This window comes from Myripristis murdjan, chromosome 7 (genome assembly GCF_902150065.1).
Source record: "Myripristis murdjan chromosome 7, fMyrMur1.1, whole genome shotgun sequence".
NCBI lineage: Eukaryota > Metazoa > Chordata > Actinopteri > Holocentriformes > Holocentridae > Myripristis > Myripristis murdjan.
In genome coordinates, this window is record NC_043986.1 from 13,671,541 (window position 1) to 13,698,321 (window position 26,781).

Below are 26,781 nucleotides of genomic sequence, written 5' to 3' on the forward strand. Positions count from 1 at the left end.
TTTTGGCACATTCACCTCAGGTTTATTGATCAAAATGGAATCATGTGATTGAGTGGAGATGTGGGTCAAAAAAATAGGTCAAGGTCAGTCAACAGCACAAAGCCTAATCCTGTCCATCTTTTGTATTCCATCAAGCGTCACTGGTATTCCACTGGGAAGTTGTGTGCCCTCAGCATATGGAAACTAAGGGCCTTTAGTTCAATTATACGAGCCCATTGAGTTTCAGAATATTGACATACCTCCCCGTTCTGAAAATGTCATGGATGAAGATCAGCCAGATGACCAGGACATGCTTTCATGTAAACCGAGATCTCGAGGCTGGTGATGTACAGTAGGGTGCATTCGAGGACTGTTGCTATAAGGTCAAAATCACGTGCCCAAAGAGAGCATCCTCATGCGCAAGAGCTTTTTTTCCGCCTCAGTGGTAACAGTTATCAAACAACCATGACCATCCACACTGTATAACCTGTCAACGACACAAACCATGCATACGAAATGTTAAACAGTGTTTAGCGTTTTGCAGAGGCCATGCAAAGTAGCGCGATAGCTGGAGTGCAAAGGTTACATGAGAAATCTAATTTTGAATGCTCTGAGACCATTCGGTGATTACATTTATATCTATTATAACCCGAACAGGAGTGGATAGACTTACATCTGTTTAACTGTGTTGTCAAACATGGTGGTAGTTGTGTAGAAGGGAGATCCAGAGGGCATGCAGCCACACCAGGATGGATGGTAAAGATATCTTAGTCGGGGTCTCAGTTACATTCATAGATTTGGTGCAGGGAGAGCCCGGAGCAGGGATTTTTGACATTTATTTACGCAACTGACACTTGGGTGTCGTGTTTCTTGGCACCGGCTGACCTAACCAGCTGTCACAGAAATGTACTCACCGAGTTGTGCTTCTCTTGCAATTCTCCCTCTCAAATATTAAGTGACGATAAACATGATACAAGGGGCGGTGGAGACGTAAGAAGAAAAAAAAAAAAACAGCTCCAGCAACCTGGGGTTCAGTGTATCTTCAGTAAATACACAAAACTGCAAACAGAACTGGCAGGACATGGTCACACCATTTTTTTTTCTGTATTAGAAAACTTTTCCCTGAAATACAGAAAGCTGAAATGGGTGCTGTTTTTCATCAGAATTTATTTTATCTGTCGGTATCTGTCTGTCTGCCATTAGGCTGACTGTTGTTTTTCTGTCTCTCGTGCTTTATTCAGCAACAGATATAGAAATAATCTTAATTGATCTAATCTGGTTACTGCTTGCTATTTTCAACAGTTCCATTAGAAAACTCCCCCGTCTTCCCCCACTCTGTCTCTCTCCCTGCACCTCCCTCGCTCTCTACCCCCCATCTGCCCTGACCTACATGGTAGTCACATGGCCCCGGCTCCCTGGCTTGGCATTTTATGGAAAATCTGCAGGAGATAAAGCCACAGGGTTTAAAGTGTTATCCCTGCCTGTCCTTTGAGAAGGGCTAAACACTGAATGAGGTGTTATTGCATCAATGCTGTTGGACACACACAGGCAGTAAAGAGGATATCTTCCTCCCGTCCTCCCTCCTTCTCTCTCCCTCTCTCTCTCCCTCTCCCTCTCTCTCTCCTCAGTTTGATTGGATTTAGCAGAGTGTCACCACTGTGACTTTGGGGGATTTCTCTTTCCCTGTCACTGTCTTCTGCCTGCTTGCTTGGGTTATTTACTTAACTTGTCCAGAAAATGGACTGTGATCTGCAGCTTACCACCAAAGCTAGCGAGAGAGCAGTGCCTCACGCTAGTTAAGATATGCCAGACAGGCACCTAGATGCTTGCTTGCTCTGGCTCGCTTACTCCCTCGCTGGTGCTGAGGGCTTAGTTTTGCACTGTGACCGAGTCCCCTTCACACTGTTGTCTGCCTGTAAATTTTCTGCTGCCCTTGCTATTCAGCCAATTACACCAAAAGAGCTTTAGCGATTTTTTTCCCCCTTCCTCCTGGTGGAGATTTATTTATTTATTTCACAGGCGAATGACAAGCATTGCTGAAGGTTAAAAAAATGCTGAATTTCATAGTGCATATAATGTCAACTTTTTTCTTTGGAAGGACTAATCAATAGAAGTCAGCTCTGTCTTGTGCAAAACAAATGCACATGCTGCAGATACTAACTAATATAGCCCTTTTGCCTGTTGCATTTCAATTTTCACCCATTCTCACTGCCATTACCACTTAAGTCTATATCTATCCAAAATGAAAGGATTTTCTGTCTGTATGTCTGCCCTTCAGTTTTCTCAACAACCGTTCATACGATCGACTCCACACTTGGCAGGTGTATCGCTGAGGACCCAAGGAAGTGCAGTGTCGAGTGTGAAGTTGTTTGGACGAGCGGTTCTCCAGAAAGCTAAGGGCAGCAACACTGTGGGCTAAGCAATTGGCCCGTTCCGAACAGGCACATTTGGAACGGGCACTGCACTGGTAAAGAGAAAGAAGGACACATTGTAGCCCGAGGATAAAATTCTCACAAGCACTTGTAACCCACTACTCTTTAGTGGACTAACACTCATGTGGCATCTTTGTGTAAAACTCTTGCTAATCCGTTTTAGTCCTCGTAAGTTATGTCAAGCCAACGTGGCCTTGCAGCTCAGATAAAATGGACAAGATCTCCAATATAACCACTCTGTTTTGTTAAGTAAATACATGACATACTGCGCTTCTGTTTGGATGTTGTTTTCTTGAATATTCTTGGAGGGAAATCACTTGAAAGTGAGTATAGCAAAGGTAGAGCTGCTAACCTAACAGGAGATAATGTCAGAGAGCAAACAGAGGCAAATGGAGTTACTCTATCCACAGTTTGCAGGTCTTGTGTTAAATTTTGTGCAAAGATTTGTCCCTTTTCACCTTTTATGAGCTGTCGTGCAGAGTGTCAGTGGCTTCCCTTTCCAAATCTTGACATTAATCTGCTCTATCCCATACAGCCTACCTGAGTCCTACTAGCCATGTATTTAATAATTGGTTTAGAAGTACGCACCCTTAAGCTCCTCTACAAAATAATGAGGCGGTCTGTATTTCATTGCATAGTGCACATGCTTTTCTCAGGCATGTGGTTGGAGTTGTTAATGCTTTTTGACGCTTGGACTTGTTACTATATGTGCTATATAATGTTTGACCTGATGTCCGTGAGAGGTCATGGAATAACTATCAATAGAATGTCAAATGTAGTGCAGAGCCACAAAGCAGTTGAGGAATGCATCCAAAGTGCTCTGCCATGTTGCATTCTGGTGCTAAAATGACCAGAGCAAATATCTGACAAAAACATTGGATAAGATAAGGCAGCTGAGACAGCTTTGCATCGCTGTGGAGATTGGTCATACTCTCAGCTTTACTTCACAGGGCAAAGTGCAGGCCTGCCCGGCTCCCAGCGCGAACAAAAAAAGAACATCAGATAGGTTTTATTGTTCCATCTCTCATAAAAACAAAACCAGAAGTTACACAAGTGATAATTGTGCATAAAAGAAGTGACACCACAAAACGCGCAGTGTTCCAAAACAAGAGAGCTGCAGAATAAAGGGCTCTTTCCACCAGTGTAAAATCAGCCACGCCTAGCAGTGGGAACGGAAAGTAAAACTGCTTAATGTGACAAAATAAAGACAGAAACACTCGGAGGGAAAGTTAGAATTAGGATCCTGAAAGATTTATGCCCCCATTTTATTTATAATTTGTTTTCTTTTCCTTATTGGAATTGAGTTGCAACTGAATATTTGATGAACACAGCCCAGAAGTAAGGATGTTATGTCAGCAAGGAAACAAAAAGTAAAGAGAAACAACCAAGAAATGTATTTTGCAAAGTTTGCGCTTTGGAATAGACTAATAGGCTACTGCTCTCACAAGTAGCTTGTTAATTGTATGTGGGGGGGGGGGGTTAGCTATCTGCAGGTTGTGCTGAGCCCTAGCGAGGCAAGCCTGCGCCTTTCCGTATGCACTGCACTGAGTGCTGGATACTCTCCGTGCACAGAACACCATCTGCATTTTGCTGTTAACGCGCCTTCACATCCAAGGGAGGATTAGAAGAAAATCCCCAGGTTTTTTTCAACCAGTTGACAAATATCAGATTTGTCTCTAAAAATTAGCTCCATCTATATCTCCCACCATATGACACACAAAAAAGATTATCTTTAATACCCAGCCAGCTTGAGTATGGAAAAAGCAGATTAAAGTTTCAGTTTGGTCATATTTACCCAGCCACTTCAAGTATTAGTCTGCCTGTATTACGCACTAGACAGACCTCTCCACAATGACTCCCTCCCCACACAGACATTCATCCGCACCTACTAGCAGCCACCCATGCCTTTACCTTCCAGAAACAAGATGTCTGCCTTGAAACAATTAGACATCATACTTAAATAATTCATCATTTCCCAGTCAGTCTTTCTCTGCTATGTGTCCTTTAAACAGACAGAGCGAGCTGCCAAAGAGCCTAAAGTGAATAACAGCAGCAGGTGCCTTTTCAGAAGGAGCTTTGTAGTCTGCAGAGGGTGCTGAGCTGTTGTTTTAGTGGCCCACTGGTGAGGACCAGGGGGTGGCTGGGAAATGGTCCCAGTGGCTGACCTGAGACCCCAGTGCTGTCCTATTAACAGTGAGCTCTCCTCAGAAAGTTAGCAGCAGCCGTGCCAGGCTGCCGTTACGCCTATCTCAGATTACTGCTTGTTTGCTACCACTGAAACACAGCTGGACTAGAACAATTTAATTTTCATTTATGGTCACCTTTTTCTTTACCTTGTTTTTCTTTACCTGCTTAAAAAAAGCCCTCCCTCAAAAACATTGCTCAAAATGCCCATTTGCCAGTTCATCTATTTTTAAGAACTGCACTTCTCAAAAACAAACTCCTTGACCCACAAGGAGGTCAGCTGCACAGGCAGTGACAGATTGCAAGGCTGGACATGCATGACTATTACCTATCAGCATGCATGAGAGGGATTTAAACATGGGAGTATGATGCTCCTTAAGCCTCTGCTAAGTCAGTATGTTCTTCCTGACCATTTCATTATCAAATGCATAATCGTCATCTGCTGAGGAGAGGACTGGAGGCCTAAGGCCCTACCTGGTGTCCTGGATGTTGGCTTCCTTGCTTCCGCTCAAGACCACTGCCCCACCCAGAGGTTGCTTTATGAACACAGGAGCCCCATAAATGAAATTAAGGTGTCAATTAGTCAATTACAGCATAATAACTCCGAGGGCAGACATTTAGAGACAGAGAGCACCTCGGCTAAGTTCATTTCCTCCGGCCCAGGAGCCTAGCGCTTGGCACACGTCACTCCCCACCCAGACTCGCTGAATAAGGGCCCCAGTGCTCTCCCTAATGTTATTTTCCCCTGGATATCTTTTTTGATCAACAATTTCCTTTCATGGGTTTGTTTTTCAGATGCAGGGGATGCACTTTTTTTCTCCCCAATTTGGCTAGGGAGAATTTTATAATTTAGTAATTAAAATCTTTGTTAGGCTTTAGAAATTGCAGCTAATTGAATTTAATGGGAAGATGAATTTCAATTTTATTTGATTAGCAGGACCCCTGGCATAGGTATTTATGGAAAAAACTCTACAAAAATATGCTGTGTGGGCTAAGATGGCATAATAGAATTACAGATAATCGGATTTCACTGTCATGAATTTCACTCTAATTTCACTATAATTTTCCATTAGATAGCTGGTTTACAAATATTTGCTCATCTGCGATGGGAAAGGCTATCTGTCTAAAATGATTATGGAGCGAGCCTTCAGAAATATGTCCCTTTTTTCCCCTCCCTTTTAAAAACCAGATTGCGAGGGATCAAAATTAGGAAGATTGCATTATGGATGTCTGCATCCGGGAGAGCAATGGGGGAGATATGATGATTACGGCCGGGGGATGAAAGCAGTGTCAAGAAAAATGTATGACTCAAAAACATAGGCCTTTTCTATCTAGAAAATCTCTGCTCTCAGCACACTGCTGCCAAGCAGCATGCTATATCATAATTCATGTAATAACATAAACACTGCGTGAACAAAGAAAGACTTTATAGCATGTTGACATACGTACATTACCTCATACGAGCTCCATGTTAATTGTGCTATGCACCTAAAATGGAATTTTGCTGTCGGAAATGTATATGTATATACTGTATGTATACAGCTGTGCAGCAATTATGAAAATCAAATGAGATTCTGAAGAATAATTGTCATAAGTAATGCAAATGATGATCATCGAGTAGTGGTGTATTGCCATCATCATTGTTCTGGCTATATTTGTGGGTAAGTTTAATATTCAGCTCTCTCTCTGCTTGAAAATAAATATATAATGCAATATAAACAGACGTGAGAGGGAATAATATCCTACATCACAGACAACCCAGAACAACACTAAGGTGAACCCTTGTTGAATCCCGCTTTTAAAGCCCCTGCATCAGAATTAAGCTTTTACACGTTCAATTTCCTGCCAATTTTACAATATCATGACAGTGAATACCAAGAATAAACTTCATCCATTGTCTGCTGGAAAACACAAACTCTTTCTTTTTGTTGTCTCTGAAGGGGCAGAGCGGTGCTTTACGCCTCTCTTTCCTCTGTAACCCCCACCTGGACACTCTGCCACTTAGCGCGGGCCCCCCCCACACACATCACCCCACCCCACACCAGCCCACACCCACACCCACACCCACTCCCTCCCTTCCTATTAGCTCACTCACTCTTTGCCCCGAACTGCCAGAGACAGCAAGAGGGGTTCAAAAACACAATCTGACTCTCGGCAAAGGTCAGATTTCTCACTCGGCATGTCTCTGGGCTTTGGGCACAAAAGCCACTGAATTCACATCTTTCAACTGGGCCCTGGCTTTTGTCCTGGGGAATGGAGGACTCGGAGTGGGCCCTGCACCAGACCAGCCCCTCCTGGAGTGCACTGTCAGGGGCAGCCAAACGTCTGGCCCGGCGGCCCTTTGACTGATGTACCCCTGCCATGTCACACGCACGACAATGTGCACGCACGCTCACACACATACACACTCCACCTTGCCCTCAACATTCTCCAGCATGCACCATACAATACCCGCAGACCACATCAAACGAAAGGCCCCACAGCTCTTTATGAAAAGTAATGGTTTCGCCCCCAAAGATGGCAGCTCGAGGGCCAGAGGGCCGTAATGCATGGCCGACAAACCCTCCCTCCTGCGGACGTTTTGCATTAATGGAGTTACACGCTCTCTGATATTTAGTTTAGATGCACTGTTTGAATTTTTGTTGCTCTAGGTATTGATATGCTGTACCTGTGTGGACTAAATCAGCAGAATCACAGCCTTGCAGGCAGATGGATGTTTTAATATCTTATTTATTTACCATCACTAATTCCACCAATAACTATTAAACATTTTAGATTTAGCAGAAATATCAATATTTGATCTTGGTGATAGATAAAACACTAAACAGTTTCATACACTTACACGTTATAACAGTTGATTTAGGTGTTCACAAGCACCCGTCACTTTAAAAATATAAAGAATGAATGCAGCAGTGATCTCGGTACTTTGTAGTGACTGTTGTTATGTTAAGTGACTGTATTTCATGCATTGCACACAATCCAAGAGGGATTCATAAGCATGTGTAGTCACTTCAGTCTGGGCTGAATGTTTAGCCTCAAGTTTGTTTTGGTAATGATCCACATGGGCATCAGACCTCACCAGTTGTTGCTAATCCACCAAACAAATATGTTTGTTCATCATAATCTTCTTTACTGTACAATATGTGATTGATAAAGAGCCTTTGGACTGACATTTGACAAGATATCTTAACCAAGACCTTTAAACATGCAGCATTTGTCTGGATAGCAGATGCAGTCCTGTACAACAGAAAGTAATAGATTTTTATCTTCTGTCTAACGAGGTATTGCGGTAGTACTTACTGTTCAATGTTAGGTCAAGGGTGAAACCTTTTGATAGAAACCCTTTTAAGGGCATTTTCCTTTAAGTGGGTTATGAAAGAGGAGAATGAGACCTTTTTTCCATTATTAACCTGGGTGAGTCATCATAATTTCAGAATCAACCAAAACCCATTTTATGTACATACTTTGGACTTTGCTGCTAGCAGTCAGGAACTGAAGCCAGGACTCATATCGCAGCATTATGGTTCATAACCATAAATGTGTTCATTTCCTCTTTTCTAAAAACCAGTAAATGCTAGGCATGTACCTTCTTTGTTTAAAAGAAAAATGCTGTTGAAAACAGGAATACCCAGTGACCTTTCATTGTGTGATATGTTTTGTTATTTTGTGTCAGTCCTTTGTAAATTCCACATTCTTGACAGAGAGCCATGTTTACAGTATATGGGCATTATGTACAAATGGTCCAGAGGCACTTTGCATGCCACTGCGGAAGAAACTGCCAGGCAAATAAGGGGTTTGTCTTATAAAGTATTCATTGTCACCTGGTAACGGCTGTCGTTTATCATTTCACCTGAAATTACAATGAAAACTGATAGCTTATCAGAGGGAGGGAAGGAGAAAGAGGCTGCTCCGAGGGAGAGAAGCAGAGAAAGTTTACAATATACTGCCGAAATAGAGAAGATCAACATTATGTTTTGGCAGCATAAGTGAGTTATTTATGACAGTATAAGCCACAGTTTTCGAGTGGCTTAAGCATTTCTGTAAATATTTTTCAACACTCCTGACTGCAAGTGGCAAAAGAGGACAATTACATTTGTCATTTTCAGTTTGAAATTTGTTTGAGCTAAACCACGGGTCCCTTTAATGCATTACATTAAATAATTAATTCATAGCAGGGTGGCACGCTCGATAATATTGACATAATAGACTTCCATTCAGTTTTAAATATGACAGCTAACAAAAAAAGATCTGTTGTTTTAAAGCAACTTTTAAGAGGTACTTACACTGCATTTCATTAAAAATAAAAAGTGAACAGAACAAAAGAGAATTAAAGCACTCTTTTGTATGTCATAAAAATATGTGATATAAATTTACTATATTTTGCTCCCTAACCCCTTTTTTTTTTTAAATGTTGAGCTCCCCTCATTTGAATAGAGGCAGTGCAGGCTCCACCCCAAGAGAGTTGAAAGGCTAGAAGACCACAAAGATGGAAAAGGCCAGCCCACTGAGGGAGGGAAAAAAAAACTGCTCCGGTTCCTCTGCCATAATTTCCTATCAGCCTATTCAGACAACATCACCAACAGCTTGGTGTGTGCGTGTGTGTGTGTATGGGAGCAAAGCAGAGCGAGAGAGCCAGCACACGAGAGGCAGAGAGAGAGAGAGAGAGACAGAGAGAGAGAAAGAGAGAGAGAGAGAGAGAGCGAGCGAGCGAGAGAGAGAGAGAGCAGGGAAGGGGGAGGCTCCGTATTCTTTCACCTACCCCCCATCAAACCACAGGAAGGAGGGGCCAGACCCTAAGCTGCCAATCAAATCTGCTCGTGGCAGCCGGCATTATCTCAGCAACAAACTATTGACAGATTACATGTCAAGGAGTTTAGTGCATGATTGAAGGAAGCCTTTTTTTTTATCTAGTTACTTTTCCGCTTTATTTCCCCTTTCACCAACCAACATTCGAATGACTTTCTGACAGAGTTGAGTAATATTATGAAAGTTACATGTCTGAGAGGATTTAACTTCGACTTCCCTGAATATGGTGAGTACTCTTCTTCTTTCCCATCTTTGCCCGATATGTTTTATTAGTTGACAGTTTAAGGTGTGCCATTATCTCTGACTAAACATACTGAGGGGGGAAGTTGTTCATGATTAAACTATGTGCCAGCGCGTACATATACCCGAGTGTAGCTACACCCTTATTTATAGCTCTTTGACAGTGCCCAAAGGTGACTGCAATATCAAATATGATCTGCCTGTTCTCTAGCGCACGCTTACTCACAACACTGTGTTGCATATGAAGAAAGTTTATGAAGGCAGTTTCATTTTCTCTTGTAAGAGTCAATGTGTATTTCTGTTCTGTGAGATGAAACCAGCACAACTTGCTGTCAGGCTTTTTTTTTTCTTCCTCTGTGTCTTTTTTTTTTTTTTTTTTTTTGGTTGTTTGGTCCCTTGGTTTAATTACATGTTTTTGAATAAGCCTACATTTGGTACTATAGAAATACAGGTACTGGCTTTACTCACACAGGCATTGGCAATGTCATTAGGGTGCCTTGAATGGCCTAAGGGTTTGTTGCCAAGGGGACAAAGCAAACAAACTGTTGTGTTGGTTGTGTTGTCACACATGTAAAGGGAACAGGAGCAGTGCTAACACCTTTTCAGGTACTTCTAATTAGTTTATGTACACAGGTGCATGTTACATTAATATGAAAACAGCTGCTGTTTAATAAAATGAGGTACAGGCTTAGCAAAATTGTTATTAGAATATATAAAAAAAAATCACTCAGAATATTTCCAGCTGTCCTCGGTGTGCAGAATTTGTATAAAAATTAGAGCCATTGGGCAGATTGTTTTAAATTTTATTCCCCTTGTCACGGTGAGATAACAATTAGTCGTTCTCTGCACTTTTTGGAGGACAAACTTGCCTTATTGTAATAGGATTACCCCTCATACTTATGAGCTTCACTCTCCTAGCCACTTTACTTGTAAGAAGGGTTATGTGAGTGTGTGTGCGTGTGTGTGTGTGTGTGTTTTAAAATAAATTGCATTTCACATATTCATGAGGTGTGTTTACCGTCCCGTCACATCCAGTTTGTTTTTTGAGTACTGTATGTACGTGTGTGTGTGTGTGTGTGTGTGTGTGTGTGTGTGTTTGTGTTTTCTCAGTTTGCATGCACTGTGCGGTGTCTCCCCTCATGCATGAGTGTGTGTGCTGTTCATATTCCCTGTTTATTTTTTATTATTTGTACCACAGATAAATATGACTAACTTTTTTGAGTCATTATAGTCTCCCAATGAGGTTGGTTAATCTTATCTGTCTTACATTTTATGTGTTTTATTTTAAACACATTATATTAACATCATAAACAAATTGTAGGGACATTTTAGAGTAGGGTGCATTTTTTTTTAGATTATCAGACTGAATCAAATGTTCAAAAAGATGCTCAGAAAATGTTATATACAGGATACCCCTTTTTTTATCAGTTTACATTTTTGGGGAAAAAAAAAAAACATTTTAATTTGAAGTTTACTGAATCCTGGTTTTGCTTCAGACTCTTGTTTTCAGTGTTTTCTTGTCAGTTACAGATTCACCCTGCGTCTTATTTGAATTAACAATATTTTTTTTTTCTTGCTGTCTCCTGCTGTCTGTCTTTCTGTTCACCACACTTGACACCATATTGGCTTCCCTGCTTTTTCACTGGTACATGGCAGAATTAATGAAAATAACATGCAATCTAAAGATGATGTTTCTTATTAAATATAGCTGTGAGAGAATCTGCTGCCGACCACTGTGACCACAGGGTTGCACAAACAGATGCACAAGAGACATGATGGGCTCAGTTATTATCGCGTCGGTTACTTTAGTTGTCCTGCATTACAGTTTAAAATAACTGCAAACAACTGTTATCGTGACACACCCTAATTTCAAACTTTTCGTCAGCTCGGAAAATGTTTTTCTACCCTCTTATGAGTCATAATGTTGATTGCTTTCTCCCTCAGTGAGTTGTCTCATTAACCCTTTGTGGCCCTCTCCACCTTTTACAGCCTTCCACAAAACCAGGATGAAATGAGGGAGAAAAACAAGCGCAGGTCTGAAGGCCCTCAATAACCTTTTATCACAATTTAGCAATAACCTGAATCAATTTGATGTCTTAAGCAATAAAAAATGCTGTTGCTGTCCTATTTCTGCCGCTCCTTGGTTGACAGTAAATTTACATTTTTTAATTAAACTAGCTGGAATTTTTATTAGGGGGCTGGGCTATGCTAATGGGAATGTTGTGTACAGCAGATTAACAGAGTTTTGAAATAAATTTAACAGGGAGACGTTTGGAGTAAAAAAAAAATGCAAGCCATTGTCTTTAACCTCTTTTATGCCGATTTCTCCTGGGGGATCCTTGGTATTCTGAGGAGCCTTGTTAGGGAAGAGTGCTTCTCAGCAATGAGGTGATTAGTATCGCCTTGTCAACCGAGGAAAAACATTCACATCGTCAAAAAAAATTTTTTTAGACCTTGCTCAAGTGATCCCTAAATATATGCTTTCTTATCACCTACATATGTATTTTAATATGCTGACACAATCAACATCAGTTTTATTCAGTGACAAATCCTCACTTTCACGTTCAAAGTAAATATTTAGAGGGGAAAAAAAATCGCTGCCCACAAAATCTCTATTTTACTTTTTTTAATGTAAAATAAAAAAACAATTTTTATTTCAACATTTTTATCTCTGTTATAAAAAACCCTGCATATTGATGGATTCTTTTTCCTTTCATGCCTAAATTAATTTAACTTCTACCTCCAAAATTATTACATTTAGTTTTAAACCTGTATCTGAGGACAATTATTGAAATGTCAAATGCAATTGTTAATCGCAACGTATATGTTTGTATAGTTTTATGGTCCGCTCTGAGTGTTTGATTGATGTTGCGCGAGGCTGTGTGTGTTATGCCTGGTTTTAGCAGAGTAGCAGGGAGAGAGAGGGGAGCATAGACAGCAGCGCGGGGGAGGGAGGTGTGTATGTGTGCGTGTGTGTGTGTGTGTGTGTGTGTTGTGGGGTGGGGGGGTTAGAAAGAAAGAGAGGGACAGCTGAGTCCTGATTGAGCATGTGCCCAGTCATCAGACACAAGCCACCCAACACCATAATTACCTTAACCCCCCTTCCTTTTAATACCCAAATCACACCAACTGGCCTTTTTTTTACCGGCAGAGAGAAGAAACATCAGAGATCAAACGATCAAATAAACTCCAGATGCACGTGGGCTGCCATGCATCTTGCCGCAGTAGCCAAAGTGTTCAGGGCTACTTGATATGGGCCAGGAGCAAGGCAAGTGGCATCACCACCCCCTTTCTTCACTCCTGTGCACTCATGCAGTGGCCAGCACCTAATTAAAACCTCAAAGCTCCCCGTCACCAATCTGGAGTAATGGCCTAATTAATACTCGGTGAGGAAATACTCCAGAATAATAAACAGGTTGCACCTTGGGCCTTCATTGCCTTTTATTATCTCAAATATACCAGACCAAGTTTTTATTATCACAGATAATGCTTGTTTGTTAAGCTGCTCTACTAAAAATAAGAAGAGAGAAAAAGGTAAAATATCATTTTAATAACACCAGCTCAAAATGATGATAGTAATAATTGCAAATGATATGGTTAATAAGAAAAAAGGCTTCAAGATGTAATTGTTCTTGTGGATGAATTTGTCATCGTCTACTTATTTCTTTCTAAGTTGTCCCAGTGCAACTACAGAGAATAAATATAAAAGAGTCCGAAAAAAAATCCGGCTTTTAAATGTGCAATATGAATATGCCGTGTCATGTATTCTTGCGTGCAGAGTCAAGAAAGAAGCTCCCTGTGACTTCTTTGCGTCTCCATTTCCTAATCTCGCATATGAAATTATAATTTCATGCAAAGTAGGGGAGAGGAATAATCTCTGGTCGTTGATATGCCATATAAGAGGGAAAAAGAGGAAAATGAAGAGGTAATTAGCACAGTTGAAGACTTTGGCGCGTTTGTCTGAAAGCATGAGCTCCACTGGCCGCGAATGAATTTGCATGCTTCGCTTATCGAAGCGCACTTATTAGGCCAGCAGAAAGAGAGATTAAGCCGGCACAAAATGTGGTGACTAATCCTTTTAAATGTGGCAGGGGGTCTTTAAGGTGTGAACCAGCCCGCACATAGGTTAGAGGAGGAATGGGTATGGAATGTGACAGACACCAAAAGTCATACAGCTGAATCTGTCTTAAAAAGAAAAAAAAAAAAAAAAAAAAAAGGAGGCAGCGGATGCAGGGTTAACTGTTTAATGACAAGGCCAGTGACTGACACTGATAATAAATTGATAGTGTATCTCCTGACCCTCTTATCTCTGGAACAAATATGGCATGCTGGGTCAGACAGGGTTCAGATAATAATGGAAACACTTTGGGTGGCCCAAGATCATTGACTTGTTCTTTTTTCCTTTTTTTTATTTTTAAAAAACACAACTAAATAATTGTAGCTTCAGTGCACTGTGCGTTTCTGGCCCAAACCTAAAAGATGAAAGGCTAGGTGTTGCTTCAAATCTGTCCCGCTGTTGTTTAGTGTCGAGTTCATCTCTCAGTTTCAGTTCTCAGTCAACTTTTCTTTTGACAGGAATTCACAACCTACTGAGCCGCCTCTGGCCTTCTCTGTGATAGGAGGAGGAAAGACAAAAAAAAAAAAAAAAAAAAGCAACAACACAAACAAACATGGACTTCTCTCCTTTTTTTCTGTCACCTTCACTGTGACGGAGAAAATGTTTGCTCTGCCGAGTTACAGAGCCAATACCCCTGTCCTCGTCGGTAATTGACTGCAAACAGGAACGCAGTGACGTTTAAACACTGCCCTCCTCTCTCTCTCTCTCTCTCTCTCTCTCTCTGTCTCCCTTATGCACACACACACACACACACACACACACACACATAAAACACACTTGCGCACACACAGTCTTCCACACGGTTCCCAACTCGGCACCCCTCAACCTCAGGTTCCCCTTATGCCGTGTGTTTTTTCATGTGACATTCTATTCACTTGGGTCAGTAGCAGGCAGCACCAGCAATAATTACTGTCTGTACATGATAAATCTGAAGCCCAGCTGTTCATTTCTGTCACTGCCAACGGAGGCAGAACGAGCGGGAGAGATAGAAGAGAGAGGAGTAGAGAAAAGAGATAGAACAGAAGAGAGGAGAGAGAGGGGGGAGAGAAACGGGGGGAGTGGGAAGACACTTGGAGTTTGTCGTTTGCTTGAATTTTTTTCCTTCTCTTCTCTTTTTTTTTTTTTTTTTAACTTGGTAACTTGATAGGATTACATGGTTCTAGGGCCCACACCTGTTAAGAGGCTGTTAGCAGAACAGTTGGCAGTCCCATAGCCAGAGCTTAGTGTGTTTTTTTTTTCCTTCTCTCTGCTGTCCATTCTATTGCTCCTTTTGGGGATTTCTCCGCACACATATGACGGGAGTTTGCTTCTCTTGGAGGAGGGGAGAGCGCTCCATGTGACACGCGAGCGGTGTGTGTTTGATGTTTAAGTGTATGTGCGTGTGTCTCTGTGTGTGTATATGTTTGTGTGTGTGTGTGTGTGTGTGTGAGGCCGGGTCGGCTGACATCTCTTTTTCCCTCCCTCTCCTGAGACGCGTTGTCTGCCATCAGTTCTGCTTCCCTCTCCGAACTCAGTCAGTCCAGAGCCGCCCCCGGAGCAACATGTACACAAGTAGCACGGCAGCAAACAAAGAAAGAATTCAATTTGTGTTTGTTTTGCACAAGGGTAGGGGACAGGTGTTGGCACCCTCGTAAAATGCAAAGATACAGGTTAAACCAGACAATTTAAACGATTAAGGGTTAGGTTGTGAGCATTTGTGGATATCTTAGGAGTGCCACATTCCTGCTGTCAATTAGAAATACTTTTGAAAGGAGTGGAGTAATGAGTAATGCATCAAATTTGCAGCTTGTTTTCTCATGTTTGCCCATTATTAAAAGTACACAAACATCCTGAATATTGTTGTAACGCAGGGCCCAAAAGCATAAGAGGGGGTCCCTTTTTTTTTTTTTAAATTATTGGACATATTGTATGGGAGGCAATTTGTGTTGGTGACAGTCATCAGACTTCAAAAGAGGATTACATTCGGTTGTTTTGTGCCTTAGCGCTGCATCTCCCACTGCCTTATTTGGCATTCAGCAGCAACCCAGCTCTTCAGCTTCGTCACTTTCTATGGGCCCTCAGCACCTGTTCCCCCTATTGTGCCGGAATTTTCTATATTTGGCAGGAAGTTGGACTCCCTCAAATTGTGTGTATAGTAGGTCACTGTTTGTAACAGTTTAAGGCAAAGAAAGGTCTAGATACTGTGAAGTCCCCAAGTGGGTTTTTTTTTTTTTTTTTGTGCATCTGCTATTTCTCAGCTGTTCAAAAGACAATATTAGAAAACATGATTCAACTTGAGAAGACCACGAAACATTTCTCACCGGGCTTTCTAAATGTCACGTTGACCCTCGCATGTTATTGACACGCTGTCTTGGCAGAACTGCGCATTATCTCCTTTCTGAGGCAGAGGAGAAATAGAAAAAGAGCAAAGTTAATAACTATCGTTGGCTAACTTTTAATTGTCCTGATATGTAATCGCTAAATGACAATAAAAAAGGAGCAGGGCCACTTTAAGAGCTTTATCTCCCCTGCTCTGTGCCCAAAGTGTCATGTCCATAACGGCACCACCTGATCTACAGAGTAAAATAACCGCTAAGGCTTATTGTTTGGATAATATTGGAGCCCCCTCCCCCTGCTCCCCCCACTGCTTCTCTCCCCTCTCCCTTGATTCATTTCACCCACTGTCCTCGGCTGCTGGAAAATGGCGTTAATTTTTTTATTACCTGTTTGACTCTCCAGCCTTATTACTGTAGCCCCTTAATGTTCTCCGTAACCGTGGAAACCAGATGAATAAATGTCCGCCAAAGAAAATGAGATGATTAAACAGGTCACCCTTGCAAAACAAATTCGCTTGGTCGAGCGCAATTTGTGTACCAAGCGGCTGTCTTAACAGTTTGCTAACAAGGGGATTGTTTGCCAGGCTAACTGAGAAAGAAGGGAAGGGAAAAAAAAAATAAAGTTATCTGGAAAAACAGGGCATGATTGAGGAGATAATCACAGGTTAGATCATATTTTAGATCACTATTCATCATGATATTGCACGGTCTGGTCTGTGTGTGCTTTAAACTCCCGCTTTTCTTTATTTTGTATTTCACAAACAGCTGAGGCAGAGATTCTTTAGCTTGAGGAAATGTTCTTTTTAAGTGATGTGATTGTGCCACACAACATCTAGAAGTAACGTTCAAGTTTAAAGCAGCCGTGCATATTACTGTCACAGACATTTGGTCTGTGATCATCAGCAAGTGCAGTAGCAAATAGAATTTCCCTCATTTATGTGGCAACCAATCATTACTGCTAATTGTCCTTGAGGCCATCTGTATAGGATGGCTCGTCCTCTATTGGTGTTGGAACAGGACTGGTCATGGGTTTACTCGCAAGTCCGATAATAATACTTAACTCCTACATAGTCAGTGCAAAACAGTCGGTCTTCACGACTACAGCAGTAAATATGAATGGCTTTTGTTGCTGAAATTAAATGATACATAATGTCTAAGAACAGTAGCCTGAATGACATTCTGCTGTCAAAGTGCCACCGAGTTTCTTTCCCATGATGCCCCCCTCTGCTACCCTCCTTCTCCTCGGCTAGCGTTCTCATATGACTTGTTTTAAGCAAAGCTCTCTGACAACCATTTGAAACGTCTGGTGTTTTCATCTGGGGAAAATAAGAGACTAGGCCGGGCAGATTTAGCCATGTAACGATAGGGCAAACACGCAGACTTGGATTAGAATCATGCCTGTGTTGCCATTGTGACCACAAATCATAAATGTCGGGGACACAGCGGTGGTGTTGTTTATGGAAGGATGCCACACTGCGCCACTCAAGGGTGTTGCCTGTTTGCATTGATGCACCACCACCACTTACCGCCTCTTGCCTTTAAAACAACTTCCGCATCCCACTCAGCCCAGCCATTTTGTCCTGTTACCAAAGTTGATCCCAAATGTTCACCACAACTATAGCCTCAACTTTCAAATAAGGGGGGTGCTGCTGAGAGCGGGCCAGTGGCTTCTTTCAACTGGTTGTGGGTTAGAAGATGGCGAACTAGAGTTTTTTTCTGCTGGTTGGGGGATATTTCATCCCAATACAGAGACACCATAGCTCAAAACTGAAAAGCACTTATGCATTATTGATGTTTTAATTTGTGCAAATGCCCAGGTCTTTGTTAAGTGATTATAGTGCTAGGGAGATAACAGGGGAGGTACTTTTCTATGAAACAAGAGCTTGCTTGCTGGCCGCACTGGGAAGCCATTGGACTAAATCTAACCAGTCCGTGCTTCTGCCCAGCTCCATGTGTCGCCGGAGAGAAGAAGAGAGAGAGAGAGGCGGGGTTGTGGGCGGGGTGGAGGGTGGGATGAGAGCGAGTGAAGAGAGTTGACTCAAAAATATCAACGTGTCTAAGATAAGAAAAAATGTAGCCGTTGATCTTTTGTCCTTATTTCAGCAACACCTCTCCCATTTATGATGCTGCGTTTATAGGTCTTTTACATCCCTTATCGAAAATTATTTGATGTAAATACAATGGAACTGACCTGAAAAAGCCCCCGTATGTAAATACGCCTCATGCCAGACTAGAAACTGACCTTGGGAGAAGAATGCAAAGTTATAGTGCCCCGTGCTTGCAAAACAAACCAATAAAATAATGCCCGTGGAAAGGAGGGAGTTTGGGTAAATATGAAACCGAAGAAAAAAACACTTGTTTTTTTCCACTCGATGATTAACTCAGAACAAAGGTTATCGAGGATGACGTTTTTGTAACTCAGTAATTTATGTAATTGCCCTTTACAGATACCTTGCCAGATAAATGATGACCGTAAGCAACTTCCCCTATGGAACAAACACAGTGTGTGTGTGTTTGTGTGTTTTTGTCTACAAGATGAACGAAAAAGATTTAGTTTCAGATCTTGGATGATCCAGTCTCCAATTGTGTCTCAGATCATTGCCAGTGGTGCATAGAAACCTGTGTTGTGTGTGAAGGCTGTGGGATTAGCTTGGAGTTAGTGAGGTTTCCTCTATTGTTCCATTTGCTGTCTCTGTGATGGCTGTCCAACCCGGCCTCAGCCTCCCCGCTCCCACACCTGCAGCTGTTCACACAGCCTGCCCTCCTCCAGCAACCAACACATGTATAACCTGTAAATTATGCTGTATTCATTTAGCCCAGACTGCATTAATATGAGCTCTATCAATGTCAACCCATGAGATAGGTGTCGCAGGTTCAGCTTTGGTTTGGTATTAGTCATTCTCTTTTGTTCATTGGCTTTATTCTTGCTTTATTCTTTGGGAAAATCTGCTTGAGTCTGGAACCAGGCTTTGCCTTCTGCTATGAGGTCCCTGGTGGAGGTAAAGCATGAGAGCATGCGTGTGCACATGTTCACAGACATGCATGTGGGCACGTGTGCACACACACACACACACACACACACACACACATAGTAGGCTCACAAGCTTCCCCAAGCATTTACTGCTTTATTAAGCTGTCTCATGAACCCACTAGCAGAACATGAGAATACAGGAAAAAAAGAAAAGCCCATATTACTTAGATGATTTGATGTCATTTGTGGACTACAAAACGCTAGGCTTTATTGTGTGCACAAGGAAAGAGAGAGGGAGCAGGGAAATAAAAAGAAGTTGGCTCAGAAATTCAGAATTTCAATTAGCGTACGTAATCTGAACCTGCCGGCTTTGATAGAGGCTTTTTTTTTTTTTTTTTTTTTTTTTTTACTAAGAATACAGCAGCACTTGTAAAACATTAATTAAGCAGCCATGTTTTTTTTTTTTAAAGGAACGGGTAAAGCACGCTTTATTCAGTCCTTTACACTGAACAAAAGGCAGTTACCTTACATTGAGGACCATTTCACCCCAAGCAATTGTAGGAAAACACGCTTGAATTGGAGAAAAGCACAAAAGGCCCAAAAAAAAAAAAAAAAAAAAAACAAGTCATTGAGACTAATGCTCCAAAGGAGATGATATCATATGAGAGCACAGCCTTTTGCTGAAGAATAGAAATGTATCCCCTGCCTCAGTGAAACCCAACCTTGGCACAGGAAAACGAGCCCCTATTTTAATGACTTTCTACCTGACAGATGACTTTAGAGCGCCTTTTGGATCACATTGCTTTGACTTTGTCCAAACCATTGATTATTAATAGTTGATATGAATTGTTAATTGATGGGTAATATGAGTTATGATGCTAACATCCTCTGAGTCTAAGATGGAAAAAGATGACTTTTTGTTTTAGTGCTCCGTACACAGAGGATTTCTTGCACTGAGCTGCTTGTTTTCTGTGGCGACAGTTTGTGGCAAAGCCGTGGTATGTTTGTTTGTGCTGCATGGGGGCTTGAACCCTCCTGGAATTTCTGCTCATCTCTGGTTATCCTGCAAGCTGAAATGCATACGCCAAACAACACTGGTTAGCATTTAACTGAATTACAGTTCATTTACATGCTTTGGTCTTGTTTCCCATTACAGTGTGAAGATGAAAACGGGAGTGGTTTATTCCCGATAGGTCATTTACAAGAAGCAGATTATGTCTAAAGTATATAAAAAAAAAAGAAAATACAACAAGCATCTCATGAGCATGAGATTGTTTAAGGTGAAAATGTTCACACCTGTTATAGAACAGGAGAGTAAAGCACAGTAATAGATATTATGACAAGAGTTATCTTGGAACATACAGGAGGCAAATAGAAAAAAGAAAGAAAGGAAGAAATGCTTTCTTTCACATTTGTGCAAGGCGTTTTATATGCATTTTCTACAGACAATTGTAAATCCTCTTGCAGTGGGTGATGAGTACACATACAGATGATGCATTAAAACTGCCATAACTCGCACACCCAGCAAAGCTAAAAATCAATTGGAATGGATAGTTAAGCTGGCCCCTAAAAATCAATGAGCAATTCATGTCCTTGATCACAGAGTGTCATTCCTCTCAATGTTAGAGGCTGATGAGGGCTAGACATACACTCACATTCTGCACAATCACACAGGAACATACAGACACACACATACACATTTACTGTGCAGATACAGTGTTAAGAACAAACAAAACATGCAGCGCAAGGACAAAGTATTTGTTTTAGCATAGAAACGGCTTCCCTTTGATATCTTTAAAACCGGTTTCAGACAAATCCTATGAAAATATCTGGCATAAGAAAGTGCTATTCATTTGACTAAAGGGGTTATTGGGTCTAACCTCTTATTTATTGAGGCGGTGTTAAACGAGGTCATGACATTTTATCAGGGCCAGTTGGTGAATACAGTAAAATAGCAAGGAGTCAAATTTCAAGGCTCATGTTGTTGTTTTTAACCCTGCAAAATGTTGCAATCCGACGACATGGCACACCAAGCCTGGAAAATAGAGATGACCTTACAGCCATTACATGGTGGACACACACACACACACACACACACACACACACATACACACATGGACACACACAGAGTGAGCTTTGATGTAGGAAGGGTAAGGGTTTAAGGTTGGCCAAATTAAGAGGATGAAAATTCACTGTTTCAAAATAGTAATTTTGCCCTTATTAATGCCATTAGTGTAACAGTCATAATGGATCAAATCAACGGATGACCGAAGCAACTCCTCTGTCTCTGCGCTGTGACGGGATCATGTCGGGAACAATTTGGGCATTTTGTGTTGATGAGTGAAGTTTCGAGTGCTGCAGTATCCTGCAAACTGCCCCTAAATGATGCCCATAGTGCCTTCCTATATCTGCTTCTCTCTCTCTCTCTCTCTCTCTGCTTTGCTCTCTCTCTCTCTCTCTCTCTCTCTCTCAGTTCGTCTTTCTACACATTTTTATTTCACTTTCATTTTCATTTGAGTCGACTCCCCTGAACATTGAGCTCATAATGCCACCGTTAGCGAAGTCCGTCATTTCGGCCAGCTATCAGTAGAAGTGACCCTTTCATTGGGAACTACTGTATTTTTAACCCAGATTTGGATAATGGCACTGTGACAGTCATTTTTTCCTCCCGGGGCATTCACAGCTGTAAGGCCAGTCTTGTCACTTGTACTTGGATTTCCCGTTACCAATTACATTCACACTGACCATTTCGAGCTCGAACCACGGTATAAATTCCATTTTTATGACACAGTTTCTATCAGGCGGCAGATCTCTGAACCTTTTCCCCCCCAAACCCGCTCTCTCCACATTTGTCCAAAAGAGTTTGTGTGATATTAGTTATGAGCGAGCAGTTGCTTGTCCTAAACAGGTGGGCATCTTTTACGGTCTGTTCCTCTGGTAACATTTGAAAGGGTCATTCAGCCCCCTGACTAAATACCTCAGATTTGGGGAGAGGAGAGGGCCTTCGAACCAGTTGTCGCCTGTCAGGAGGAGCGGAGAGTTAGAAGGACCGGTGGAACAGTTGCTCGTCCCTGTTCTGAGGTGCGAAATTTTCTGGCAGCTGTCGTTCGGCCTCTCTCCGTCGTGTTTTTTTAGAGGGGTATTTTTTCCTCATTTCCAATAAAGCAGAAATGAATGTTTGTGGCAACTGAGAGAGGGGGGAGGGCACATTCCAACGCTGTGCCCTGTCACTCACAATCTCACCCGTGTGTGTCCTCCTCTTGAAGGGTTACATGTCTCATCAGCCGCCAATCATGAGACACACGTGAGATGGGCCTAAAGGCAGAGTCTTTGTCTCTGTGATTCGGCTGCTTGAAAGGTCTCTCTGATTTTTTTTTTTCTTTCTTTGTTTGGTGTCATAAGCCTCTCTTTTCTGTATCGCCACATATAGCAGTAACGTGGTGTCTTTCATTCGCCTCTGTGCCGCCTCTCTCCTACTGCATGTCTCTCCCCTTCTCTCTGCGTTCCCTCTTTCTTTCCCCGTCTCCCTCGCTCCCCCCTTTCCCCCCCTCAATCCATCTGCATCATGTCGATCTGTCAGACTGCCAGTGTCTGTTCCAATTAGATTCCACTTAATACACGTAACCTCGATTAACACGCAATCAAGCCCAGATAAATCACGTCCTTTAAGTCCCCCCCACCGCCTCTCCTGTGTTGCTTTGCATCACTCTGTTTTTCCCAACAAGCTTTCTTTGCCACAACGTTCAGTCACAATGTATAAAAATCACACGCTGACAGGTAAAGCTTAAGCAAATGTCCTCAGAGGTGACATTTTGTTGCGGAGGCAGGTGCTTTTCACCTCCACGCAAATGCTCCGTCCTCATATGCTTCTCACTTCTGTTTCCAGTCATGCCAACTTCCTCTTGTATTTCCAGTGGACTCTTGTTGGTGCCCTTCTCACCCCTGAAGATGAAGGTCTCTTAATTACATCTTTGGTTAAAAAGCTACAAAAGACACCCTGGGCTTTCTCTACATTGCAGGAGGCTGTGTAGTCTATTGTCTCGGTGACCTTTTTAGCTAGCGGACAATTGGTTTGACTAGATTACAAATTAAGACACAGCACAAGGCACTTAGAAAGCAAGTCTGTTAGAGAGCAGTTCTATTACCACCAGCCTGTGAAAGCCACTGGGCCATACATTCTCAGCATCATATAAATGACCACAAAGTCAGGCATCCCACATGGTTCTGTATCTATAAAATATAAAGTTACATTTGCTTTAATGATATCTGCAATACCATACTGCCTCGTCGCCAGTGGCACAAAGGAAAAACACACAAAAGCTACTGTGCAGCTGAGGATTCAGGGCCGATTATAATTCTTTAACAAAGTTAATAATTCACACTGTTTATGCTAATAGGGGAAAAGGGGCCTGTTGAATTACCAAACAGTGAAAACCCCTAAAAATACAAACCAAACCAAAACAACCTGGGGCAGTGAAAAAGCACACACAGCACTCTTGGGGTCTTCTTTTATTAATCGCGGCTAAAAGTGCTAACATTGACATGTTGAACAGATTAGCCTCTTTAATAACGGGGCGGGTCAACATGGCTACCGCTGCTGATCCATGAGGATATCCTGTCGGGAGGCGGCTAGTCTGTGTATTTCATATCCTGACCCCTGCCTCTGTGGGACTTGCCCCGCTACTAACGATACACACAGACTTTGGCCTCTGGGCTTGCTACAACAGAATAGGGTGCTCTTTTACTCTTATCACATACTAGACTGTACGCATTTTTTTTTTTTTAATCTTTTTTTTTTTTTTTCCAGTGGTTTGATCAACCTTCAGGAAGGTCTGCCAGTTTGTTGTTTGCTGTGTTATGGCTGTGTCTCAGCTGAATGGTTGCGGTATTTGTAGCCATGCTGTGTTCAAAGTGGAAGTTGTGGCAGTTAGAGATCTGGCTTTGTTTCAGTCAGCGGCAGCTCGTGTCATACACGCTCAGCCTGCCGCTGTACAGCATTAATAGTTTTAAATATCTCAATGCTAGTTGGACTTGACAAGCCCTGCCGGTGAGCAGTGTGTAAATAGGGCTTGGATTTAAAATAAATTAAGCTATGAGAAAGGCTCACGTTGATCCATTTCTTATCTCCACTGCTGCCTTGTCAGCCCAAAGCCTTTTATGGGACTTTAGGAAAGATTACGTGCCCAAGTAAAGGGACAAGCAGGACTAATTCATATTTTCTAGTATGTTAAAATAGCTTGTTATTAGTACTTGCTAATGAAGAATGTATATGTATGACTAGATGCTCTACTTGTTCAACTCCATAGAAACTGTTGATCTCTGCAAAACCAATTAAAAAGTTGTGCGTGTTTTATTTAATTAGTATTGGGTGCAAACAAAATGAGTATTGAATAGACACCCGATAGCCCTTTGTCTGCTGTTCCTTTTTCCATTTATAAACTCCATGCACATCCACAACAATGTTGCACTGTCTCTTTAAAGAGGCTGACAGTTTTGACTATAAGTTGAGCTAATTTTTTTCGCTTTCCCAGAGAAAAAAATGGGAATAACGCTGATGAGTTTTAACAGCTTCAGCCAGGCGATGGGCAAATATAATAAGTGTTTTCGTAGACGTCACCCATGATTATCTCATCTGGGCATTTTGGGTGAATGTAGTGGATTTAGAGGCTCGTCCCCCATTGTGCTGACATCACCCTTTAACAAACCAAATTAAATCATGGCTAAAATCATTTGAAACTCTCCCAGAGTCTGTCTCAAATGGCTAAACAATGAAAGTCTGGGAAAATTTAAAGGGAACGCTGTGTGCAACCCCGCTTTGGGTGCATTTGTGAGTGTGTGTGTCTGTGTGTGTCTGTGTGTGTATGTGTTTAATGGTGGGGGATGGGATTGGCTATACTGTGGAAATGGGGGCAAATTTACCCTCACTCTGAATAATTGGATGAAGACAGCCAATATTTAACATTTAGAGAACAGTGTTATGGCAAAGTGTTTTGTGTGTGTGTGGCTTATTTGATGCTTTCTTTTTTGGTTCAAATGATGTATTTAAGTCTTCAAAAGTGAGTAAACGCTGAATTTTACCTCATTACACACAGAACAACAACATTTTTTTGTGTTACCTCTTTAAGCACTTTTGCAATTTGTAAGTATACTTGATCTTACAGTTAAATATTACCAGAACTCATCATGGAAAATTGTAAGCATATCTTAGGAGGCATATACATAAAAAGGCAAGTCTAAGTCAGTCTTGATATAGCTATACTTAAATAGAAATTCATGCTATATAAATAGAAAGTCAAACTAAAGGGCACGATCATTCAGTAACTGTGGTCAGACTATGTTGCACGGTAAATGTGTATTTATATTGGGGATGTTTTTAGCCCAGATGAACCAAGGCCACTATGATTCACCGCAGGCAAGAAGACCCAAAATGTCACCTGTGTATTTCTAACCACATTTTTGTGACTCTCCGCCCCCAGATCATCACTGGAAACATGCACGTGATCCTGTTACACTAACCTTAATTATACAAATCTCATCTCACATCTCAAGACTGACTTGTTTGTGAATGACAGACATGCCAGAGAAAGCATCTTTTTGCTTTCTGAGATGAAATTGCAGAAGCAGTTGCAGATTGCTTTTCAAAAAAACGAACTAAAGTTGCCGTTAGATTGTTGAGGAGGCCCCCAGCTTCAGGTAATTAATTAACTTGTTTATTTTTTCTATCTGTTCGCTTATTTATCCGTTCATTTTACAGTTCATTTTTCCATTCATTTTAAAGTGACGTCTGCACTTAGCCCCAAGATAAGCTCTGTTAGCACGTCCGGAGCACACGGGTTAGTCAACTGTCCACTCTTACCACTCGTGTGCCATAGTCGGCCACCCGTGACCTTGTGAAATGAACATGGGAGTAAGAGAGAGAGAGAAAGAGAGAAAGTGAGTGAGTGAGAGGAGCTGGTGAAGGAGTGGTGGCGAAGTGTGGAGGTGTGTGGAGGTGGGGGTAGCGGTGGCGGAGGGGTGCTGTTAAAGGCCTCAACTCAGCCAACGTGGCCTGATGTGACAGGATTAGCTAAGCCCTGGTGAGCATGGCTGGTACTGTGAGCCTGTGGGTGAGTGTGTGTGTGTGTGTGTGAGAGAGAGAGAGTGTGTCTGTGTGTGTGTGTGTGTGCAGCAGCCACACAGCCAGATAGGCAGGCAGCGTGCACAGCAGACTGGGGACCCAGAACTGCTGCTCGCCACCAGCCGAGCCAAGACAAGACAAGGGAGATCAACAGTGTGTCCGCCCATCGCAGCCAACAAGCCTAGCACTCATCCTCGCCCGCCCTTCCACCAATGGGAGAGAGAGAGCCAGGCCAAGGAAGATATAGCCAAGGCAGTGGAGATCCAGTGGGGGAAGACACAGTGGGGGACGGGTGGGCGGGCAGCTGGGGCTAAAGTGAACGCGAGTTGGAAAATGATCCTATTAAATTGAATTAAAGAGGCAGTCTTCATTTACCCCAAGAATGATGGATTTGGATAATTAACAGTGTTAATGGGGACTGGTTAAAGAGGGCAAGGGAAACCGGTGATTGCAGACATGGGGGAAAGGGGGACAGGTCAGACCTGCATTGTATTCAGCCCTAGTGCCCAAAAGGGACGGACGTTTTTTACGAGGGTTGGCCCATGGTCACTTGCAGGGGGATTGTTTTACAACGATTAAGTGTTCCCGGAGTGTGGCGCACCATTAGGGAGGTGAAACGC

At 42.2% G+C, this 26,781-nt stretch overlaps 1 protein-coding gene across 6 annotated transcripts in view; it reads left to right on the forward strand.

Moving 5' to 3' along the window:
- The window catches only part of casz1 (castor zinc finger 1), a 180,254-nt gene that overhangs the window by 90,119 nt on the left and 63,354 nt on the right, over nucleotides 1–26,781 (forward strand). The window contains exons 1-3 of one of the 6 annotated variants that reach the window (XM_030054958.1): nucleotides 8,965–9,627; nucleotides 11,631–11,675; nucleotides 12,793–12,909. The exons of 2 other annotated variants lie outside the window; for them this stretch is intronic. In XM_030054958.1, the coding sequence (XP_029910818.1) occupies nucleotides 12,894–12,909 (16 nt within the window). In that variant the 5' untranslated portion in view covers nucleotides 8,965–9,627; nucleotides 11,631–11,675; nucleotides 12,793–12,893. Of the gene's footprint in view, nucleotides 1–8,964; nucleotides 9,628–11,630; nucleotides 11,676–12,792; nucleotides 12,910–26,781 lie in introns of those variants that run through there. 3 more of the 6 variants (XM_030054957.1, XM_030054959.1, XM_030054956.1) reach the window with 3 other exon arrangements.